This window comes from Hyaena hyaena, unplaced genomic scaffold (genome assembly GCF_003009895.1).
Source record: "Hyaena hyaena isolate Hyena2069 unplaced genomic scaffold, ASM300989v1 scaffold_73, whole genome shotgun sequence".
Lineage (NCBI taxonomy): Eukaryota > Metazoa > Chordata > Mammalia > Carnivora > Hyaenidae > Hyaena > Hyaena hyaena.
The window spans coordinates 256,097-280,379 of NW_024080705.1; the positions used below are offsets into that span (position 1 = coordinate 256,097).

The following is a 24,283-nucleotide window of genomic DNA, read 5'->3' on the forward strand; positions in this document are numbered from 1 at the left end:
GAGGGGGAATCTTCATTGGATCCCCATTCACATCTCCTGACATTCAAAGCATGGAACAGTTGTCTAGTCAACATAAGTTTAAAAAGAATGGTTTTAAAGGTTCTCTGCCATTATTCAAATTTGTGGATGTTCCCTGCATTAGACTCTACTCTCCTCTGCCCTCCTAGTTCCCTGCACTCACCGATGTGGTGGGGGACCTTCTCCAGCTCCTCGATCTGGATGTGCCTGGCACCCGCTGGAATCTGGACCAGTTTGAGAGCTCCTGTCACAGAGGAGGATCCGGAAAAACCGTGAGCATCTTGGCTGGTGGCCCCACTGCCCAGACACCCCGTCACCCCACCCCCCTGCATGTGCCCAAGACCCAGCTTCCTCATCTGTACCACAGGAAGGGGTCCTTGCCCCCAGGGTGCCGAGAGGGTCAAATGAGATGCTATGGCTTAAAATGCCCTAAAAACTGTAAGGGCTGTGGGGCAGAGTGAGTACACACACATATTAGTTGCTATCATTTTCCACTTTCTTGAGCCTCCTTTTCTTTCCTGATGTTCCCTCCCCTTTCTTCTCATACCTTGAGCCACCATCATGGCTGCCCTGGGCCCCATGGTCCTCCAACCCCAGGACTGGCAACAAGCCCCTGTCAAAGCCACCAACTTTCTCCCCACAAGGAGAAGCGAGGCAAAGCTATGACGGTCCCAAGAGAGAAATGGATCTAATTCTTCCTAAACTGTAAAGGACTAGTATCTAGCCCTTTTCACCACCCAAGTGTGGTCAGACGGAAGGGAGGGAGGGAAGTCAAGAAACTCAAGGTACCAGGAGTTCAAAGGAGGCACCAAAAATTGACCAAAAAAGGGAGAGAGGGGAGAGAAGAAAAAAACATTCCAGTCCAGTCTGGGCCACATCCTCAGACGCGTCTGAGCTCTCGCTCCCACGACAGCCCCAGGGCCAAAGAGATGGCTGGGCTCCTATCACAGCCCACTGGCCCGCAGAAAACTGCTTCTGAGCCCCGGGGCCCAGATGCAGGCAGGACTCACTGGAAGAGGCTATGGCCAGCTGCAGCTTCTGACTCAGCAGCAGCAGCCGGGCAGCCCGGGGAGGGCCGGAGGCAGGGTCTAGTGCCAACGCTCGCCCCCGCCGCCCCCGCCCTGAACCACGGCCCAGCAGAGGAGGGACGGCCCGCCTAAGGGACTCAGGCTCAAGGGCCCCTGGCTGGGCCAGAACCGCAGCCACTCCTGGTCATCACCCAGCCCCAGCCTGCTCACCTGCCTGCTTGGAGGCCTTGCCCAGTGTCCCCTTCACAGTCTTGCAGTGAGAGTTGTCGCCGCCACAGACACCGCACTTGTCATCTGCCTTCATGGACCCCACCTCCTTGTCACAGCCGACGGGCTGAGGACAGAGGTGGGGTCGGCAGGATAAGGCTCCCATGCTCCACACCACCGCCTCCAGGCCGGCAGCCCCTGGCTCCCTCCCCAGTCCCCAGGCTCCACGAGTTGACCCTGAGCCCAGAGGCATTCCTGGACAGGTCACTGCCACAAACTCGCCACGTGACGTGAACAGGTCTTAAGCCTGGCCACTCCCCTTCCCTTGACTGGGCTGGGCGATAATCCCCTCCTAGCATCCCAGGATGATGCTGAGGTGTCATGGTGTCATGGGTGGGGAAGGCGAGGAGGCAGGCGGTGTAGCCCTCCCGCCTCCCCAGGCAGGCAGAGGGTGAGCGGCCCCGCGCGGGAAACCCACCACACACTCGCCACGCGCACAGACGCTGTATGGGTCGCGGTAGCTGCAGCGGGTCCCGTCGTGGACCACCTGGTTCATGAAGACCACATCCCCTGTGTCCTCCGACTGGCAGATCAGCTCACACTTCTGCGCATCTGTGGAGAAAGGGGCCGTGCAGAATTCCCGGCCGCGCTTGGAGAAAGTGGGCTGGCCAGGAAGGACATCAGCGCAGGTCCCAAGCAGGAAGCTCTGGGTGCTGGGGGGAGCTCTGGGTGCGGAGTTTACAGTCTCTGCTGCGTCACCTATTAACCAAGTGACTCTGGGCCAATCATCTGACATCTCTGAGCCTCCGTTCCTTAGTTATTATGCCTGAGCAGTAAAATGCCAAATCAGGATGCTAAAGAAAATCAAGTGATAAAATAACAATAACCATAACAATAAGCCAACACTTAGTGAACGCTTCGCACATACCAGATACTTCCAAAACCTTTACCGGCTTTTTTTTTTAAAGTAGGCTCCACGTCCAATGTGGGGCTTGAACTCACGATCCTGATATCAACAGTCACATGCTCTACTGACTGAGCCAGCCAGGTGCAGGGCCACACTGCTCTTAATGTACAACTTCAATTTTTTGTATGTGTGAATTAACTCATTTAGACTTTTTAGTACATTCTAGGAAGTTAAGTTCTGGCATTATAGAGGAGACCAAGGACCAGAGAGGCTGAGAAATTTGCTCCAGGCCACACAGCCACACAGGATTCTAACCAAGGCAGTCTGGCGCGAGTCCCGCACTGACCTCTACATACACTTCAGCAGTCTCAGGCATAACAGTGAACTTCAACGTGCTTACAAACATCAGGAGGCTGTGCAAAAGTAAAGCAGGGCAGTGGGCTGAGTTTGGGTTTATAAAACAAAGCTGCAGTGAAAGGTTTGGAAAGGAGGCCATGTCTAGTTTGAGCAATTAATTGTTCTCTTCCCTATCCCGGCCACTGATGTCCTTAAAAGAAGCTTCCAAAGAACATATAAACACTTGCTGCGTTTCTTAGAAAAAGGGAAGTTGGGGCTTAGCTAACTTTCTGGAATTGGTCTAAAAGTCCTGGGAAAGCCCGAAGCCAGCTGCCCCGTGGGCCTTGGAGTCCCTTCCTATAGAGGCTTGTTTGGATCTGAATGGATCTTCAAGGCTTTCAAAGCAAGCCACCCCCTTAGGCAAAGTTCTTAGGAACCATCTGGCTCCCTGTCCCTTGTCCCTGGGCTCCCAGGATACATCTTGTCCCAGGACTCGGGGCTCAAGTTCAGAGCCAAAGCATCCAATACCACTCTGGACTTCACACACAGGTAGGACCCTGACCAGTACGCCCCAGGCAGGCAGGTCTCTGGGCAACCACGAAAGCCAGTGGAGAGTGGTGAGCTCCCTGGAGTTGGGAGGAATTCAAAGCAGAGGGAAAACACTGTCTGCAGTCACGTTCTGGAGAGGTCTGTGCACCGGTGGGCAATGGAAAGGCCTCTGAGGTCCCTTCCAGCCTGAAGACTGTCATTCTGAATGTGAGCTGAATTATCCTGCAATTGATGCTTTGGAACAAGGGCTACAAAGAGGTGGCTCTGGGCTCAGGAGGGGAAAGGCGTCTCTAGTCGGTGCCATCGGAGGCTGAGGGCTGTGTGGTGAGGGGTGAGCATCTGTCCACCAAAGGACCACAGAGAGGCTGGTGGGGGAGGTGGACACAGAGGATTGTCAAGGCCCTTCCAGCCTGAAGGCTCTGAGACATCGTGAATCCCACCCCTTCGCTGGCATCTTGCGTCGCTCTAAGAGCCATCAATGGAGAGGCTCCAAAGCAGACAGGCACTGGCCTGTGTCTGTCCCAGCACAGCCTGGAGGGATTCCGTGTAAGGATCCCTGGCCACAGGCTCCCATCTGTGTGCCTTTTAAATCATCTTCATTAACTGCTAAAATAGTAGCACAGTCGGTAAAACCTGAAATTATGGTATATAACGGGTCGGAGCCTCTCAGCAAAGCCAGTGCACCTACCCCTGTACAGTGCCTTCCCATACAGGTGAGGACCTATGAGAGGCACCGGTCCCTGTAGCCAACGATGCCACTAGCCTCCACGGCACCTCTGGGTGAAATGTCCCTGGTCCAAAGGGTGCTTGGGGGGCTCAGTCGGTTAAGCATCCAACTCCGGCTCAGGTCATGATCTCACGGTTTGTGGGTTTGAGCCCCACATCAGGCTCCACACTGAGAGTATGCAGCCTGCTTGGGATTCTCTCTTTCCCTCACTCTCTGTCCCTCCCCCCTCACTTTTTCTTTCTTTTACATTTTTTTAAATGTTTGTTTATTTTGGAGAGAGACAGAGTGTGAGTAGGCAAGGAGTGGAAAAAGGGAAACACAGAATTGGAAGCAGGCTCCAGGCTCTGAGCTGTCAGCACGGAGCCCGACAGGGGGCTCAAACTCATGAACCAGGAAATCATGACCTGAGCCGAAGTCGGACGCTTAACCAACTGAGCCACCAAGGCGCACCACCCCCCCCATCACGTTTTCTGTCTCTCAAAACTAAATAAACTTAAAAAAAAAAATGCCCCTGGTTCAAGTTATTTTCCCTGCCAGAAAACCGTCCCCAGAAGCACACAAATCAGGGATGGCTTTAAGGAGGACGGAGGCCCAAAGACAAGGGTCGGCACAAAGCTAGGTGGCCAGCATGCCTCTTTTGGTGCCTCCACTGTCCCTCCCAGGCACGGGAGGTCCACCTAGCAGAGGCGTCAGGACATGGTGGGTAGAAGGGGAGCAGGGCCCACTCACCGTCCTCAGGCTCGTAGGGGATCCAGTGGTGCCTGGCGTCCCGGTGGATGTAGTAGGAGTTGCGCTTGGCACACTGCTGGGCCCGGAAGTCCTCGTAGGGCCCCGGGCACTCCTCGCTGTTGCACACCTGGTACTGGAACATGGGCCCGGAACACAGGCGGCCTCCGTAGGCTGGGCTGGGGCAGGCACAGAGAAACCCCGGGACCTTGCTGGGGGAAGGCCGGGGAGGGCCAGGCACGCTCACGGAGGGGGCTGCTGTGCCCGGAGCCCTTCCAGATTCCTCTTCTCCACCCCTTGGGCATATGCCACCTGTTCCCCTGTGCGTGGGGATGGGGGGCAGGGGGAGAGCTGAGAAACGCGGAGACGGGGATGCAGAACCCTCTCCAACTGGGCAGGAAGAGAAACCAGGCTTATGTATCTCTGTATATCCTTTGAACCACGACACACAGCCTGATGTACAGGGAGCGCTCCCCAAAGTGCCTTAGCAAATTCCTATTTGCATCCACTTCACATCCTAATACGCTAAGGAGGGGCAAAGCCAGACTTGGTTTCTGGAATGAGAAAGCAGGACTGGCTAGATCTAACCCCACGTCCTGCCAATGCAAACCTTGGGGAAGGCGCTCGGTCCTGCTGAGCCCTAACTTCCTCTTTAAAGGTGGGACCCGGATCCCTCTTCTTTCACCTACCCCCTGGTGTATCTGTGAGGAATAAATAAGAAAAGGCATGCAAGGCGATCTGTACTGACTTTGCCATTACAGTAAGAGGATTAGGGGGCGTTCCTGATGCCAAGTACCCAAGCGTAGGTTACCGCTGCTCTGTTCCCGGACGCCCGGGCATCACATGGGTTCATGCACTTGAGCGCTCAGCGTTCTACCCCACACAGAGCAAGTGCTCAATACACTGTAATAATTATAACAGCAGCTGTCATTCATTGGTGCTTAATCTGTGCTGGCACAGTGCTGACAGAACACAGAGTATTTCACCTAAGCCTCATAAAATAAAAATAGTTATTATTACAGAGGGGTTTGATAGAGGGCACCCCTGATCGAGGGGATAACCATCCGACTGGAAGGTAGTTTGCTCAGCGCGGGCACCACAGGGCCCTTCTCCAATCCCAGCTCCTCCACCCTGACAGGTGTCAGTTACGGGGTGGTCTGTTTGGCTCCTATTTGTAAAAGGTCAGCACAGTCATCTGACACAAGACTAGGGTCCTCCAGGTGGTAGTGAGCTTCCCATCCCTGGAGGTAAACAGCAGAGTGTGAAAGGTACCCCTCCTGAGAGTTCGAGGGAGGGTGGCCATCACCGAGTCACAGCATCCAGGGGCCATGCTGTTCAGCAGAGGCTCAGCGTCCCTGGTCCCTGGAGCCTGCAGACCCACAGGGCCGCAGCGGCCAGCCCTCATCTCGCACGAGACTGTTCTGAGCAGCCTGGGCGAGGTGGGCCCTAGCCCGCTGGCCCTCGGAAGTTCCAAAACCATGGGAGGGATTCCCATAGAGGGGAGAAGAGGGGAGAAACAGGCTGCTCCCCCAGAATGCTGGATTCACTGGGGGCAGCGAAGGGCAGGATTTGATGTCAGAAAGAGGTAAGTGAAGAAAAACTAATGGAAGTTTTGCTTCATGTGGTAGAAAACAAATATGGCTACTGAGCATTTAGATCAGTGTTTCTCAAAGCTCAGCCAGATGATCAGAGTCATGAGCAGGTTCGTGAAATTGGTGGGGTCTTTGGCCCCACCCAGTTTGAGAATCACCGGTTGAGACCTATTCTCTGACATCATGCCTGATGGGTGATGTCAGGCCCAGGTGGAACTGATCTGGCCCCCCAAACAATTTTGGGTCCTTACCATTAGGATACAAGCCACCTGCAGGGTCGACTTCTCTCTAGTGCCTTCCTCACCCAGCCCCTCAGGCCTAGGCAGGGAGGGGGGGGTCCCCTGCCCCCCCCACTCAGCCAAGAGCACTCACGGGGGATTGTCACAGCTCCGGCTGCGAGATCGAACACCTCCCCCGCATGACCGTGAACATGACCCGAACTTGGTCCAGGAGCTCCAGCCTCCATCCTGGCCATAAGTCTGCTCCGGCGACTTCCAGATGCAGTGACCTTTGAAGCACCACTGGGATGGAGCAGAGGAAATGAGGTTATCCAGGGCACGCCACCCCCTACCCCGCTGTCTCGCCTGCCATGAAGGGTGCCTGACTGCGTACACGGCACAGCTGATGAGTGCTACAGGTGAGCCCAGAGAAGGGACATTAAGAGTACGAGCCCCAGAGTTTCAGAGCCCCACCCATACCGTGAGCCAAGTGACCTTCAGCAAAGGGCTCCCCTTCCTGGGCCTGTTCCCCAGTGTCCACAGCGGATAACAGTACCTGCCCCCAGGGCTACTGTGAGCCTTCAAGGAGATAATGCCTGGCACACGCAGCCTTCCAAAAATGGCAGAGAGTATGGCTAATGACAGTAATAATTATGCAATTATTGGGTTTATCACTCCTGGAAAAAAAAAGAGCTAATAGGGGAGAGAAGACAATCTTCCCACAGTATCTAGAGTAGACTTCGGCTCTGTATCTCAAAATCACCACCCAGCGGCCACAGGCAGGTGTGCCTGTGGGAGACGAGCCAGCCCCACAAGGAGGTCCGTCCATCCACAAACATAGGGAGTATAAGAATGGCGTCTGAGAGGCCTGGGTTTGAATCCCAACTCAGCCATTACTAGCTACTTGTGGCTTTGGCATAACTTCACCTTGCGGAGCCTCAGTTTACTCACCTGTAAAATAGGATTGTTCTAAGAACTAATGGCAGTAACACCTACAAAGCCCTTAGCTCAGGGCCAGGCACAAAGCGGGCTCAACCAAAGTAACTAACTCCCTTCCCCTCTCCTGCGGGGCAACACGTAAGAAGTACAGCAAAGCTCCTGGGGTCATTTTTCAAGAGACGATGGAGTGGCTCTCAGCCTTAGAGTCACATGGGGAACTTTTAAAACTCCAGAAGCCTCGGGGCACCTGGGTGGCTCAGTCGGTTAAGCATCTGACTTCGGCTCAGGTCATGATCTCACGGATCTTGCATTCGAGCCCTGCATCGGGCTCTGTGTTAACAGCTAGCTCAGAGCCTGGAGCCTGCTTCAGATTCTGTGTCTCCCTCTCTCTCTGCCCCTCCCCTGCTCATGCGAACACACTCTCTCTCAAAGAATAAATACACGTTAAAAAATAAATAAATAAACCTCCAAATGCCTTGACTCTACCCCAGACCAACTGAGTCAGAATCTCTAGGAGTGGGGATTTTTTAAAGCAGCAGCGGTATACCTTACATACCATAAAGTCTCTCCGGTCAAGTTCACGAGTCAACACTTTTTCACAATTGACAGTGTTGTGCAACTTGTCACCATGTCTGATTTGAGAACAATTCCATCACCCCAACGAGATCTCCGTGCCCACCTGCAGTCACTCCCCGTTCTAGGGGTGGGGCCTTTTATTTATTTATTTATTCATTCATTCATTCATTCACTCATTCATTTATAACGTTTTATTTATTTCTGAGGGAGAGAGACAGCATGAGCAGGGGACGGTCAGAGAGAGAGGGAGATACAGAATCCAAAATAGGCTCCAGGGTCTGAGCTAGCTGTCAGCACAGAGCCCGATGCGGGCCTCGAACCCACAAACCGTGAGATCGTGACCTGAGCCGAAGTTGGACGCTTAGCCGACTGAGCCAGCCAGGCGCCCCAGGGGTGGGGCGCCCCTAGGGGTGGGGTGCACCTAGGGGTGGGGATTTTTAAAGCTCCCCAGATGGTTTCAGTATGCAGCCAGAGCTGAGAGCCACAGATTGACCATCACATGAAATTGTGACGGAAGGACCTGGAACTCTGGAAACACCTGGAGCCGGGGTACCGAGTCTCCAGGGTAAGACCCCGCCAGGCGCAGAGCCCACTGGGCCGTGGAAGGCTGGGGAAGCCCCATCCAGCTATGAAGGGGCAGACCCTACACGTGTGATGTGATGTGAGCGGGCGGAGCCTTGCGAGGGCAGAGGGCAGAGGCAAGTCCTGTGGCTGTCATAAGCACTGAACCTCTCTTAACACCCTGCTTCTTCCCAGGCCTCCCCTTTGCTCTGACGTGACTAGGTAACTTCAGAACAACCTGAGTGGAAAGGCCACTTGGTCGGGGATCAGCAGGACCCAGAGAAGTTCAGTGAATGGCCCAGGGTCACCACAGAAATCAGAGCAGAGCCAGCAACATAGCAGAGGTGGGTTTCTAAACCCCTCAGGTCTCTTAGACCCGGCCACAAGGTCCCCCTGACAAACGACGCCTTGGCACCCACACACACTCAAGGAGGCAAACACATGCCAGGTGACCCATGAAAGGGCAGGTCCAGGGCAGGGGAGGCAACATGGACATGGGAGAAACAGCATGGTGGGCTGGGAGGGCAGGCAGGACACCTGGAGCCTTCCCTTCGTCCCTTCCTTCACCTGCCTGGGCCTTACTCTTCTCCTCTGTAAAATGGGGGTAAGATTTCCTGCCCAATGAGCTATGAGATGATGCCAAGCTCTGAACAGAGGAAGCGAGCGACTGCGATATGGGAGAGAGGGTGTGCCTATGAGTTCATGGGGGTCTCTGTGCACACACACACACACACACGCCTGGGGGGCAGGGGCGCCCCTGGGGCCTGCATAGTCCCGCCGCAGGCCTGCAGGTACCTGGCCAGGGGCACACTCAGTCCCGTCCAGCGGGGGCCCCTTCTTGGTCTTGCAGAAGTACGGGTTGTCAGGGTGGCTGCACCACAGCTGCTTGCAGGGCTCGGAGGTCTGGAACTGCGTGGGAAGGGGCCGGAGTCATCGGCGGCACTGGCCCTGGGGCTCTGACAAGTTGTCTGGGGGGCAGAGGGCAGTGACAGAGAGGAGTGGTGCGGAGGACACCGGGCCCAGAATGCTGTGAAGGAGGCGGAGGGCCCGCACCCTCACACTGGACCCCTCTCCAAGCGCCATGGCCTCCAGTGACCCCTCTTCTCTCCAGCGGGGCCCACACCCCTTGTCGTCCCCCCCGGCCTCCCTCCTGGCCTGTGCAGAACTCACTGTACCCCCCGGCAGGGACTAGGGTTTCGCGGCTTTGAGGCTCCGGGGAGGCTTGGGCCTTCCAACACCCCTTGAGCCCAGCGCATATCGGGGCTTCAGGAGGCTGCAAGTGTATCCGGGACCCAAGGCACCCGGACAAGGCCAGGGCTCCCCGCTCCTAGCCTCGCCAGGCTGTGCCAGGTGTTGGTAATCTCATGTCCCATTGTCCAGGAGAGCCCCTGATTTTTTCTCTCCTATCGCCCCCTTGCCAGCCAGGCCAGTGTCCTACAGATACAGCCCTGGGCACTGACCTCCCTCTCCACCCCCAGCTCAGAGAGCACCCAGTGTGACCTGGGCAGACACGGAGCCTCCTGGCCCCGCAGGGCTGAGGAGGGGGCTGCATTCCTGGATGGGAGGTTTCAGGCACTCAAGTCACTAAGACCTGATGCCTTCAGAAAGGCCCCTGCCCTGGGATGTCCCCTTCTCTGAGCCTCTGATGGGGGCCAGTTAGCAGCTCTTTTGTTCCCTGCTGGGCGGCTCCAGCTGATCCCCAGGGCCAGCCTCTCCCTTGCCCTGTCCTGGGGGGTGAGGAAGGGCTATGCTTCCCTGTATGTGTCTCCTGGGCACAGGGTGCAGTGGGGGCCATGTAATTCACCCCCTGGACAGAGGGTATGTGGGGACACAGGACAATTTCCCTAGGGTGACAAATTAGCCCAAAACATCCTACCAAATCCCTGAAGGGCAGACAGAAGCAACTATTCCTCCATCAGGCCGGAGCCCAGGGCCTGATCTGACAGAGGGAGTACTTGGCAGATAAGCTCCCTGATAGCCAGCCCGGCCAGGATCCCATCTCCCACGTGCCCATCTCGGTTCCATCTTTCCCAGGAATAAAGCATCCTCTGGACACTATATACACCTGCCCTCAAAGGTGGGTGGGGCAGGTACGTAGCAGAAGGTGGCAGGGCCGGGTTCTGGTCACCCTGCACCCCCCCTACCCCCCCGTGGCAGCTGGCACCGATCCTGTGGGCCCATAGCCATGCCACCTGGCCAGCAGGGAGGAAGGTGCTCTGTGGATGACGGGCCTGGATCATGGAAGGGTCCAGCCCTGCTTCACCGGCAGCCAGAGGCTGGAGGGAGCTCACCGCAGAGCAGGTGTGGTATCCAGAGCCGAAGGCAAAGCGGCATTGCTCGTCCATCGAGTAGTCGATGCCCGGCAGCTCCGGGGGCTGCGGCCAGGCGGGCGCAAACGGGTCATCGAGGAGGCAGTCGTAGGAGCTGCCGGCGGAGACAGAAGGTGAGCCAGGGCCAGGCTGAGGCCAGAGTTCCCGAGCTCTCCCTTCCTGGAGAGGGTCTAACGAGCAAAGGAGGCCTGCAGCCATGCATCCCTGCAGCCCTCTGCCAGGAGTCGTGTCTTCTGGGAACAGCCTGATGGCTCCTCGCACCCAGGGAAGAAACGTCAGGCCGCCACACGGACACGCTCAGGGCCCCGGCCAGCTGCCGCATGAGGATGGGGACAGTATCTCTGCCTGCACCTGCCCCACCCACATCCTCTCTGCACCCATTCTTGGCCTTGAGCTCCTGAGTCTAAAGCTTGTCCCAGGCCTCGGTGTCCCTGAAGACCCGGGAACTGAGCAGCAAAGCTGGGAACTGAGTGTGTCAGGGGCAGGGCGGTACTGGGGGGTGGTGGTACGGGGGATGGAACTGCAGGCTGCGTGCTCCCCAGTCCCCAGCACAGAGGTGGAGGTGACCTACGGGAGGTAGCGACTGAGCTCCACTTTGCTGCAGCGGGACCAGTGGAAGCGGTGGAAGGCAGCCTGCACCAGGGGCGCCATGACGCTGCCCAGGGTGGTCTCGTCTGCGCAGCCATTCCCCTGGCCGTCGTGCTCCATGCCGAGCCTGCCGGGGGCGGGGGGGGGGGGGGGGGGGGCAGAGGGGAGTCCCGAGTCACGCCAGGACCCCGTCCCTGGGAAAACAGGCAGGTGGACCAGCAATGGGAGACCATGCCCTGACCAGGCTTCAGACTGGACGGAAGCTGAGGGTTCCTCCCGGTCCCCACCGCTCCCCAATGGGGCTGGACTCATTCTGCCCTCCTGCCCCCTTTTCAACCCCACCCACACCCTCACACCTGCCATGGCCAGCTCAAGCCCCACTCCTATCCCGGACACCCGCCCTGGCCACCCTGACGGAGGGCTCACCTCCCAAAGTGGGGGCCACCTGCCTGCCTTTAACACCTCACGTGCCATATGCTGTCTCCCCACCAGACCCAAGGCTTCTCTGAGACCCTGCAGTCTTTAGCACAGAGCTTTGTACTTGGCACACACCTACCACGATGACAGTCTAAATTCAAAAGCTTGATTTTTATAACGAGTAGTTAAAGCCAAAGCCCAGATGTCGTAAATTCAAGTACTCCCAGGCGGCTGCGTCGGGCCTTGACCACTAGACGGACAGACACGTGGACCTCTAGGGCTGACCTTGTCTCCCCACAGGGAGAGGCCTCTGCTCTGGGAAGAGTGGACCCCCCTGCCTCCCACACACAGGAAGACGAATCCCCAGCTCTGAAAGATGTGGACCCATGGGCTCCCAGGGCAGGAAGAGACCTCAGAGGTATCCTGGGTGCAGGATGAGGAAACTGAGGCCCCAGAGAGAAGGGGGCCCACCCTGCGAGGGGCAGAGCTGGGATGGAGTCTGCATGGTCTCTGTGCTCACAGGGCTGGTGTGGAGAGGGGCATAGCAGACAGCGGGGGGCGGGGGGAGGGAGGCAGACTCCCTCAGGCTGGGCTGCTCCCCTGCTGCCCAGGCCCTTCACCTGCAGGAAACAGCCCTCACTCCGCTTGTGCACTGGGGAGGGGCTGGGTGAGGAGTGCATCCCTCAGCTCTGCCCGGGGCAGACCAGGCCAGGAGGCAGGACTGTAGCATGTGCGCCAGAGGACACGCTAGATGACAGTGGCTTATGTGCTCTCTCGGAACGCAGCTTCTCTGGCCTGTTCTCCACGGCAGTCCTTTCCTACACCAGGGCCTGGCGCACAGTGCGTGCTCAAGAAATACTGGTCGAATGAATGAATGGATGTGCTCTAAACAAAACCCAGGTCCAAGGATCAAGCAAGGAAGCCGCCAGCTGGGCCCGAGGCCCGAGCCTATGTGCCCCTGTTAAGGATGGGCTCAGACCAGTGCTCCAGTGTGCACTGAGCACCGGCGTGGGCCAGAACGGCTCTCAGAAGGGCCTTGAGCCATGGGTGGGACGCAGGATAGAGACCATCCACAGAACACACCAGCTCCTACGATGGGATACTGCATCTGCCTGCCCAAAGGCAGGGCCACATCTGGTTTTCCATGGCCCTGGCATTTGGGGGCGTGGACCCAAAGCAGGCCCAGAATCACCCTCTGGGCCCCTGGGCTCCGTCCCCATCAGGGTCGGGCCTCAGTGCATGGGCAGTGACTCTGGCATCTCCTGGGACACTGGGACGGGGCCTGATCTGGGATAAAGCCTCCCACACCCGCAGAACCCCTCGGAGCCCACAGTACAGCCCACCCTCCCGGTGCTACTTACACGTGGCCAGTCTCGTGGGCCACCACGAAGGCCGAGGAGAAGCCATCCTCATGGTTGAGGGTACAGCTTCTCAGCGGGTGGCACATGCCAGTGACAGGTGCATACCCTGCCGGGAAGAGGGAGAAAAGGCACAGAGAGAGGTCATGAGGAGGTGAGGCAGGACTCGATGAGGTCTGTGCCTGGCCAGCCACTGCAGGGACATCCTGACATGGTCACTGCCAGAAGGTGCCTGGAGGAAGATGGATCCTTGCAAAGTCCCCCCCAAACCCGTCCCAGCACATCAACTCCAGCCAAATGCCCCCCCACCCTAATGCTCCACAGAGCCCCTCAGGGCCCACAGCCTGCTCTAATCAAGGCAGTGGGATTTCCAGACGCCCCAAGCCTGCTCAAACCCGACTTCCATGCCACGCCCCTCTAGCCAGTCCTGGACCTTGGAATCAGACCCATGTACCTCTGCCCGGCCCCTGTCCCACCCCTGTCAAACATGCACACGGCCTAAGGGGCAGACGGCTTAGCAGAGAGACTAGGTGTAGGAGATCAGCTCATACAAGGGCCTGCAAGGCTACAGTCAAGGAGCACCAAGCATGTGCAGGGGGCATGTGGAGGAGAAAACGGATTCAACTAGGGGGGTTGACAGCTACCGGGGAATGGCACAGGGCTGAGCCCAGAGGACAGGTAAGACTCTGCAAGGCAGGGGAGGTGGGAACGTGCTGGGGAGGACACAGCAAAGCAGTGCAGGGGCTGCATGTAGCAGCCACAGCAATGTTTGCCCAGTCCACAGCAATGTTTGCCCAGCAGCTACTGTGTATGAGACCTGAATTCTTTTTTATTTATTTGTTTGTTTAGAGAGAGAGAGAAAGCGCATGCACATGGGGGAGGAGCTGAGAGAGAGGGAGAGAGAAAATCCCAAGCAGGCTCCTCACTGTCACCGCAGGGCCCAACATGGGGCTCCATTCCACAAATCATGAGATCATGACCTGAGCCGAAGTCAAGAATGGGATCCTTAACCAACTGAGCCAGCCAGGCACCCCATGAGGCCTGCATTCTAGGGGGCCTGCTTCCCAGCCTCCCCGGGGCCCCATGATCGGCCAGGAGGGAAGGCTGGGCTGGGAAAGACCTCGGAGAAGGGGTGAGAGTAGAGAGCACTTCCTGCCTGGGGCTGCAGTTGTCCAGACAGCTCTACCCTGTGTTCAGAATTGCTCAAATGCTCTTTTATCTGAGACCCTTTGGGGGCCTATAACGAGAGGCTGTCATGTGGAGGAGGTTCCTGCGGCCTCTACTGTCCGGGAGCTCTGAAGTTCACTCTACATGAGACATAAGTATGCATATGCATGTGTGTCTGTGTGTGCACATGTGTTGGCATGCCTGTACACATGTCTGTGCACAAGCATGCATGTGTGAGAGCACATGCATGTATCTGCGTGTGTAAGTGTGTGTGTCTATGTTATCCATGTAGGTGTATATCTGTGCGTGTGTGTGTATCTGTGTGTGTGTGTGAGAAAGCCTACACTTGAGACTTCCAGGATTTGGACAAGGAGCCTCTGGGCAGAGGCATGGCCAGCTGACTCCCTTCTAGAATCAAACCAGAAAAAACTAGAAAGCCCTCAACATGGAGCCTGAAGATCCAATCAGAGTTTCAGATCTGTCTCCTCTCTGCACTGGGACATAGGCAAGCCTCTTTGCCATCCTGTGCCTCAGTTTGCCCCCAGGGAAAACTAGAAGTGACTAGAGTTTCACGTGCTTGCAGAGCACGCACAACCACAGACATTTATTTCATACCTCCGTCAGCCCTTGCAGTGGCCCGGAATGGAGGAAAGCAGAAACTATTTTTTCCCCACTGGACAGGGGGAAGGACTGGGGAGAAGAAGTGAGCTTGGGTCACTGCGCAGAGAGGTGTGGTGCTGTGGGCACAGCGTGTCCACACACGAGCCCTGCTAGGTGCCCCAAGGCCATACGGATACAGGCGGGAACAGAAGCATCTTGAAGATGCTGAGGGGCCTTCAGGCAGCCATGCTCTGGGACAGTAAGCACATGGACCCGGAGCCTGACCACTCACAGCCACCTGTGGGCTTAGGACACGATCAATCTCTCTGCTGACTGGCTCCTCAAACCTCCTTGGGGAGGCCCCAGGCAGCCCTGCCCTGAGTCCGGCCTCCGCCCTGCAGCCACGCACTGCTGGCCATGGCAAATACAGTACCTTGCATACCTGAGGGCCCAAAGTCCTGGCGGGTGAGGAAGACCACGTGGTCGTGGTGCTCTGCGTGGCTGGGGTCCCGGCGCTGCTGAGAGTGTGCCCAGCGACACACCTGCTCCAGGCTGCGAGATGGGTTCCCCCGCTCAATCAGGCTCAGAGACTGCGAGGGCCAAGAGCGTCAACGGTGGGGGGGCAGTCACCAGTGGGCACCCGCCGCTCCTCCCCCCCCCCGCCCACCGGCGGAGGACACTGAGGCCCATGGGACCCAGATGCCTGTCTCCAGGCCTCTGCTGCCGGCGCACGGCCCGCCCCCTCAGGGAAGGCTCAAGCGCCACGCCCTGTGCGGGGACTCCTGTCTGCTGGGAACTCAGCACGCAGCCCTCTACTGACTTGCAAGGCAGGCGCTGTTCTGAGCACTTTTATGCCTTTGCTCATGGTCTCCTCTAATCCTCACAACAGCCCCTGGGGGAAAGGGCTGTTGCTACCCTCATTAGGGTGAGAAGAGGTGACCGGTGGGTCTAAGATTGCAGAGCTCAGGGCCCCAGGGTCCAACTTCGTCTCGGCCACTGCCCTGCTGGGAGCCCACCTCCCCACGGGTTCCTCCGGGAGAGGGATCCCCAGCTGTCAGGGTGCAGGACGGCCTGCTTCCAGATTGCAGGGACTCCCTCAGCCCCACTTCACATCCCCAAATGCCTCTGCCTCTGAAGCCTCAACTCCGATGTTCTCAGGGTTCTGATTCTGGAAACAAAATGCTTCCTAGATGCTGCCCAGCCCCTCCCCACACCACAGCTGGTCCAACGCACCGCCCGTACACCCCCTCTCCCTCCAATCCCTGCCAGTTGCCGAAGGGAAGGGGTCACCTGCCGGTAGCCGACCATGATCAAGCGGACAAGGGCAATGTTGATGTGGGCCCCCAGGGAGTCGTCATGGTAAATCTCATCCACCTGCAAGGAGAAAAGAGCATGCAATTTTAAGGGAAACAAACGTTTCTGAAGAGCCTACCACACAGCAGGTACCGAGCCGGGTATCTGACCCATGTCTTCCTCACCATGGCCTTATCAGGAAGCATGCTTCTCCCTACTGTACAGATGAAGAAACTGAGGCAGAGAGAGGCAAACTGACCTTCCCAAGGCCACACAGCTAAGGAGCTACAGAGCTGGGATTTAAATCTGGCCCACCTAGCTCCACCTGTGCATTCTCTCCACGAAGCCAAGTGTGAGGGAACTGGCCTCTGACAAAGACTGACCTTTCCAAGGCTCAGGAGTGTCCTTCCACAAATGTCCCCTGGCCTGGGTCACTCATCCTCACATCCTTGGGTACCTCTCCAATTGCCACGGGAATGGTCTGTCTGCTCTGTAGTGCCCAGGCACTTTTCCAGGGCAAATCCAAGGGAAAGTACGTGAGGGCCTTGGAAGTGCAGAGCCTCGGGCCCACCTCCTGAGTCTCCAATCTAGTGATGCTTGGCCATGGTCAAGTTCGAGAACCAAGGGCGAAAACTCCCTTCTCCCACAGGCCCCGCGGGGCAGGGCCCTGCACAGTCCACCAAAGAATGCTGCCCTTCCTACCCCCCTAATCAGGAGAGCCAGTGTGCATGACAGATGGACAAGCATCTGCCTGTCCACCCCCACGGACAGATAGCTCACCCTCCCCTGAGTGCCCATCTCCTAAGGATGCCCCTTGAACAATTCCAGATTTTTGTTTTAACTAGCTTTTTTTTTCTGAATACAAAACATTTTGCCCTGTAAACTTTGAAAAGTACAAAAAAGGCAAAAGAAGAAAATCAAATTGCCTAAAATACAATCAGCCTGATGTATAATAACCAGTTATGCCATGTGTGTATGTGGGTGTGTGGGTGGGGGAGGAGGCTCAATTTACAAAATAATAATCATACTGAATTTACTGTTTATCGGTTGCTTGTTTCATGAAACAGTATCGGGGTGACTTGAGGGGCTCAGTCGGTTAAGCATTCAAGTTTCGGTTTTGGCTCAGGTCATGATCTCGCAGTTCGTGGGGTCGAGCCCCATGTCAGACTCTATGCTGACAGTACGGAGCCTACTTGGGGTTCTCTCTCTCTCTCCCTCTCTCTCTGCCCCTCCCCCCTCAAAATAAATAAAAATCTTTAAAAAGTATCATCTCTAACGTCTGCATGCAAAGAGACACAACTTATGTAACTAATCCCCATCCCTGAGCTGGACGTAACCCCCGAGAGAAGTGACTTGCTCAGCAAGTCAGTGTCAGAACACAGCACTAGTGAAGCAATGCAGGTAATGGGGGTCAGGGTCCCGGGTTCAAATCCTAACTCTGCCCTGTGGGCTGGGTGGCTTAGGGCACATCAAGCAACTCCTGAGCAGGTCTGTTTCTGTTTGTTTCTGTAGAATGTCGATCCTAATGGCTGTCATAGGGCTGGCATGTGGGTATCTCATGCCACCTTGGTATCTGGGAACAATGAGCGGGCCACACCGAGAGGCAGGAGTGGATGCCAGCCTCTGACTCCTGCCCACGCGTCTTCCCTGGAGCCTGCATGGAGTTTCACGCATAGCACTGTTCTCCCCGCTTCCGTCTCTTCATGCCCTTTGGCCCATGAGCAAAGCAACTGGTCTACATCTCACAAAGGGACCGCTATGTAGCAAATGGAGAGGAACAGCGCTGCCAACCCTCTATGTGAGAGTCCCACAGGGAGGGGAGACCAGGAGGCGCCTGGAGGCCCGCTCCGGGGCCAAAGCCGGAGCAGGCCGCGGTGGCGGGGCCTTGGCAACAGAGGCCACGTGCACCACGGGGCCCCTGCCTGTGCCCCCAGAACTGGAAGCTGCCGGACTTGTGAGCATGCAGACGCCAGAGCTGCCTCCCTCAGCCTTCCGCCAAGGCCTAACCTGGCACCCACGTCTGGACCCAGCGGAGACCAAAGACCAGTGCCCGCTGAGGAGCAGCAGCCCCACCACCAAACACCCCAGCACAGGAAATGACAGAAAGTGCAATGGGCGCCAGCACTTCCTTCCTCCTGCCTCCCCTCCCCAGCAGACACCACGGGAACAGAGTCCCCAAATTCAGAAGGAGATGATGTCCTTCTCGATCTCCGCGGCCCTAACTCGCCCTAGGAGAGCTGTGGGGTGGAAGATGGGGGCGTCGATCGGCCACACATACACCTTCTCCCTAACGGAAGTCCAACCTAAGAATTCTTTGCTGTTCCGCCAAAACAATCTGCAACAGAGTAACTCTTAAATGACCTTGACATTTCAGCCCCTCCATTCAGAACGTGGCCTTCCTTCTACAGAGGGTGCGGTCAAGGTCTCAGGGCTCCCTGATGTGCCCTGCAGGCAAGCAGACCAGAGATGGAATGATAAGCAGGGCACGCTGTACATAGCCACATCTGCACCCCACATGTACACATGGGAACCCACCAGTTGCCCCGGGGCAGGAAAAGAGATCAGTCCCTGGAATGCTCCGGTGGAGGCACCAGCACAGCCTCTAGGCGTATGGAAATTCTCAGGGGGCCACCGTCTTCCTGCCCTCTCTCCAGAGCGGGCCAGGCAGATTGCTGCCCGAATCCTTCATTAGTGTCCCTGTGCTCAGCAGGCCAAACCCAGCCATCAAAGCCTCCAGTGATGCCTGCTCCAGTGGCCCCGGACACTGGGAAGTCCTCACGGTGGGATTGGGAGGTTCTCTGAACAGGAGGCAGAATCAGAGCCTGAGTGTGCATCCCCAGTGGGGGTTGGGTGGGGCCTCCCCACACCACGGCCTACTCCGGGTAACTGGCCTAAATGCAAATACTGAGCAAGCAGAAGGGGAGACGCCATGCAGCGAGACCCCACCCAGCACAGTGCACTGAAATAATCTGGAGACAAAATGGTTCAGTGACGGGTGTACACAGACCCTAGGAGTGGGGGGTAAGGGAGATGGTGTACATGTGGGCGGGAGGGGTCAGGGAGGACTTGCTGAGGACCCAGACACGTCCCGCTGGAGAAGGTCATGGGCCTTTTTAGAGGAGATGGGCAGAGGTTTGGTGCAGGGGAGAGAAAACAGGAGTCACTGGGGCCATCAAGACACCCCCAGGCCAGTGGTAGTCAGGGCAGCTGAGGCCAGCCCTGCCCGTGATGGGAATCTCTTCCCAGCCCATGCTCTCACACTTCCAGCAACGTGTGTGCTAGCCCATTAGAAAGTTCCGGGCGCTGCGAGCACCATTCAACCTTCCCATCTGCCTCCTCCACTGGCCTCAAGTCTCTCTCTAGAAGTCCCACAGAGCATATCTGCTCCGTTCCCAGGGAGAGACGGCGGCCACCATCTCTCGGGGGACTTCCCTCCGTGCTCACGCCAGTCAAACAGAAAACCTTCCAGGCGTCAAGAGAGAGGACAGGCCACTGCCAAGGAAGGACCACCCATCTGGTGAGGGGTAGGTTTTCAACAGTGACCAGGGTAGATGCTGAAGGAATACCACCAAAGAACCGAGATAAAGAAACCGTCGACCCACGATCCCGGGCCCAGCAAACCAGCCTCTAAGAACCACGATGAAAGAAGCCATTGTCAAGAAAACAGAAACGGAGCCACACAGACCCCACTGTCTTCAGGTGTGCAGGAAAGTAAGGTGGAAAGTGATCCCCCAAAGGTGGCCCGGGGTGCAAGACTGGATGAACAGTCCTGAGAGCAGCAAGGTTCAGCAATGATCAAGTCTAGTCTTTTCTTATGCTAAGTAAGGATGATAAAAATAAAGTAATTCTATTTCACACCCTTATTCCCTCATTTAATAAAAGGGGGGTGGGGTGGAGGTACCTGGGTGGCTCAGTCTGTTAAGCGTCCGACTCCTGTTTTCAGCTTAGGTCATGATCTCACAGTTCGTGAGTTCGAGCCCTACTTCAGGCTCTGCACTGATCATGTGGAACCTGCTTGGGATTCTTTCTCTCTCCCTCTCTCTGTCCCTCCCCTGCTCATGCGCTCTCTCCCCTCTCTCTCAAAATAACTAAAACTTTAAAAAATTGTTTTATAAAAAGGTGGAGTTGGCCCTGGCATCCCACATCCCCTGGTATGGTCCATCTCTGAGGTACCCTGCCACCCTCATCGGCACACACCCCCAGCACCCCCAGCCCTTGAGTAGCACCTTTGGGCTTTGATCCAGCTGAAGCCATCCTGACCCTTCTCACAGGCCAAGGAGGCAGCTGGACAGGGATACAGAACCGCCTGGCACACAGGTCCCAGCCATGGCCGAGAGCCGGCGCTGGGGCCACAGACAGGAGGCGCAGCCACCGGAGAGGCCCAGGACCTCAGCCCTCTGGAACACAGGCACGGGCGGCCTCCCATAGGCTCTCGTCTGGCCGTGCACTCGAGAGCTGGCTGTCAGCCTCCACCCCCTGGATGCCGAAGGTCAGGCCCTCGCGCCAGCTCCGGGGTGACCAGGAATGGCCTCCTGTGGTTGTGGGCACCAGAGTGACACATTGAGACATGCCCCCAGGGCAGAAAAGAACAGTCTGGTGTCCTCCTTCCCCACCTTTGCCAAGTTCAACATCATCTGCCAAGTCCCCAGGGACCACATCAGATATTGGCTTGGGATGGCCGCTGGGTATCTACTAGAAAATCAAGCAAAGGTCAGAAGTCTCTCTGGTCAAGGGGGCACTAAACAGCAGAAGGGGGAAGCTACGTGATAATGTAACAGAAGCTAGAGACCACAAGGGTTGGAGAAAGTGCTGCTATTCACCGAACACCTACTATGTGCCGGGTACCATGTGAGGGCTTGCATACAACCTCACATCACCCTGTGGAGAGAGGAATTGCTCCCATTTCACAGGAGAGAAGTCCAAGGCTCAGAGAGGTTAAGTAACTTGCCCATGGCCACCCAGCTGGAAAGTGGGAAGGCTCAGATTTAAACTCAGATGCTCTGAGCCACTACACTTAGCAGCTGTTTTCCAGGGCCAGCTCCCGTGGTGGGCGGACTAGAGTGGGCTTTCTCTGGCCCAGGACAGAAGGTAAGCAGAGCAGGCTTCCACATCCAGGAAACAGCAACACGGCCAGCCAGGGAGTCACTACAAGAGCCCCTCCTCTGTTCTGCTATCACCCTGCATGGCCAGGCCTCCTGGGGGCCTTGTGGCCAAGACTGGGGAGCAGGAAGAAGGGAAGCAGGTGTATACTCAGGTGGGAGCTCTGAATCTGTGTTCCTGCCTAAAGGGAGGGTCAGACTCTAGGTACCTACAGCTGGCAGGGAGAGCTAGGCCCCTGAGGAGCCCACGGCATGGGGATGGGGGCAGCTGGCAGCCTTCCTTTCTGGGCCAGGACAAAATGGGCTTCTCCCAGGCAGTGCAGGGACAGGGGTCCCTCAGGGAATGGTCCCCAGCCAGCGCCAAGTTCCCACAATGCTAGGGAACATTGCCCAAGAAGCTCGGAGCACCGAGTCCACTGGCCTGACAGCCAGGATCAGGCAGGTCGCAAATAGGGCCGGGCCATGCTGAGAAAGCACGACCCCAGGGTCTCAAGCCCCTCCCGGCCCCCCCCCCACCGCCATGTTCAAACAGGAGCCACAACCCCTGCCCCACCTCACGGACTCTCCCAACAACCTGCCCGTTAGGAAGTACTATCCCTTCTTCTCTTTTTAATTAATATGTCTTGCTGACTTTAGAATAGTTTCAGATTGACAGAAAAGCTGCAAGCGCAGCCCAGAGAGTTCCTGGGGGCCCCACTACGGTTAACATCTGCCATTACCATGGTACATTCATCACAACTCCTGAACCAATACGGGCACATTATTATTAATAAAAGCCCATACTTGTTTCAGTTTTCCCCTGATGTCCTTTGCTCTTGCTCTGAGCCCACATCCAGGACACCGGGTTACGTCAAGCTGCCGTACCTCCTTGGGCTGCTCCACACTGTTTGTTCTTCCTGACAGTTCCAAAGACCTTCCTGGGTTTTGATGACCTCAACAGTTTCGAGGAATAGTGGTGGGGCATTTTGCAGACTATCCTTCACTTTGGGTGCGGCCAACGTTTGTCTCATGGTTAGATCAGGGGTATGGGCCTAGGGGAGAAAGGCCTCGGAGGTAAGTGCTGTCTTCCCCACATGATGTCAAGGGCACCGGCCACCAGCATGCCCATCCCCTGACGATGCTGACCTCTAGCGCCTACTGGGACAGCGTGTGCCAGGTTTCTCCTGTGTAATGTACTCTCCTTCCCGGCCCCCGAGCCGTGCTCTTCAGAACAAAGTCACTGGGCACCGCCCGCACTTCAGGAGTGGGAGTTAAAATCCACTTCCTTGAGGGCAGAATATCTACGTCAATTACTTGGAATTCTTCTCCCATCTATTCATTTATTCTGTCGTTTATTTATCGGTATGAACTCATGGATGTGTATTTTTATACTCTGGGTTATAATTCAATGCGACGTTATTTATTTTGCTGCTCAAATTGGCCCCCGGGAGCTCTTTCATTCAGTTGGCTCCTGTGTGCCTTTAACACACCCTTGTTGTTGGCTCTGAGGTTTTTTGTTTTTGTTTGTTGGGCACTTCCTTACTTTCTGGCAACACGGGATGCTCAGCTTGGACCTTCTCCGCTCTGGCTGTGAGAGCCAGCCATTCCTCGAAGGAGCTTCAAGGAATGCGGTACGTACCCCCTCTTCTCGCCGGAAGAAAAGTAGGCCTATGGTGACGACAGAGCCCGCCTGAGCACAGCAGCCATGGAAGGAGTTCAAGTCCAGCCTCTGCTCACATGCCCTCCCTGGTCACTTACAGCCTCTGAACCTGAACAGAACGGGGACAGCACTGCTTGAAGGTGAGGTATGGCCAGCAATCACCTCTTCTGCCCTTTCTAGTCCCAGGCCTTGGAATTAGCCCTCCGTCCCCCCAGCTCCAACCCTTCTTATCGAGAGCACGAGGCAACTCTGCAGACAGGTGCTCCAGCAAACCCACGTGGCATGCGTCTGCGATGTTCCTCTTTCCCCACTCACAGTCGCAGTGGGCCAGGTGGCAGTGTGTTGTCACCGCAGCCCGTGCAAGCGAAAATCTCATGTTACTCCTGGTGGCTTCATAGGACACTGTAGTGCCCTTCATTGAGGGCAGTGGACCATTTAGGGGCTGAGCAAGGAATGGGAGTCCTCGTTGTCTGAAAACCTCCATTGCCACCTTCCAGTAAAATCAAGAAGGCGCCCGCATCAAAGTTGCAGAAGGCATTCCGGCTTGGTGGAAATCCCAGAGATAAGAGCGGGGCACCCCTGCGGTGTCCCCCAGGCTCCAGATGCCACAGGAGACAACGCTGTGCAGAAAACACAGACGTGGATGGCTCTGCGCTGAAACTGATTCAGACAAGTAACACTCTGAACGGAAGAAGTGACGGGAATACCAGGCTTTCTCACCCCGTCGTATCTATGCATGCACACGAGTATCATATGATGAAAATCTAAGTTTCCATCGAGTTGAAAGAGTTCTTCCATGAAGTACAAATGTAAAGACTAAGTGATAAGAAAGACACCGTATCAGAGTTTGATGGGTAGCACTTTTTCTGTTTCTTAAGTATGTAAAGTAATAGGGCGTCTGACAATCAATGGATTCAGTTTGATGACATAAGGCTAGTATGAGTGCACACGCAGTGTGTACACACACCTGATCTGGTGTGGTACGTGTATCTATGTGCACACGGCTGTGTTACACATATGGGTGACTTGCTGTGTGTGCATGTACACGCATGTGCATGGAAACATGCACCATGTGGGGGTGTACGCCAGTAACACCGTTTGGCCTGCAGCTTGGGATCCCTGCCCACCCCCAGGCGGACCTGTGCGTAGCCAGAGCTGGGCCTTGGCTTCCCCCAGGTTGGGACACTGAGCCCGGGCCAGGGTGCCGCACTCACTCATATACACGGGCAGGCCCTGCCTCTGTGGTCAGCAGCGCCACCTTGCAGGCTGAGGCTACCTGCGGGGTGGCAGGAAGGCTGCGTCCAACAATTTCCTGTTCCTCCCTCGCTGCAGGTTCAGCTACTCCATCTTCTCCCTACAAGTTCACGACCATGGCCCAGTATTTCAAAGGGCCGGGTGAGCTACGGGT

The 24,283-nt window shown here is 56.4% G+C and overlaps 1 protein-coding gene across 2 annotated transcripts in view; it reads right to left on the bottom strand.

Annotated features, from left to right (window-relative positions):
* ADAMTS14 (ADAM metallopeptidase with thrombospondin type 1 motif 14) overlaps positions 1-24,283 on the bottom strand; it is a 78,340-nt gene that overhangs the window by 15,950 nt on the left and 38,107 nt on the right. The window contains exons 5-15 of one of the 2 annotated variants that reach the window (XM_039233304.1): positions 16,135-16,218; positions 15,287-15,434; positions 13,081-13,186; positions 11,286-11,429; positions 10,676-10,808; positions 9,180-9,293; positions 6,463-6,611; positions 4,502-4,677; positions 1,732-1,865; positions 1,257-1,380; positions 182-262 (exon numbers count right to left, since the gene is read on the bottom strand). In XM_039233304.1, the coding sequence (XP_039089235.1) occupies positions 182-262; positions 1,257-1,380; positions 1,732-1,865; positions 4,502-4,677; positions 6,463-6,611; positions 9,180-9,293; positions 10,676-10,808; positions 11,286-11,429; positions 13,081-13,186; positions 15,287-15,434; positions 16,135-16,218 (1,393 nt within the window). Of the gene's footprint in view, positions 1-181; positions 263-1,256; positions 1,381-1,731; positions 1,866-4,501; positions 4,678-6,462; positions 6,612-9,179; positions 9,294-10,675; positions 10,809-11,285; positions 11,430-13,080; positions 13,187-15,277; positions 15,435-16,134; positions 16,219-24,283 lie in introns of both variants that reach the window. The other variant, XM_039233303.1, reaches the window with a different exon arrangement.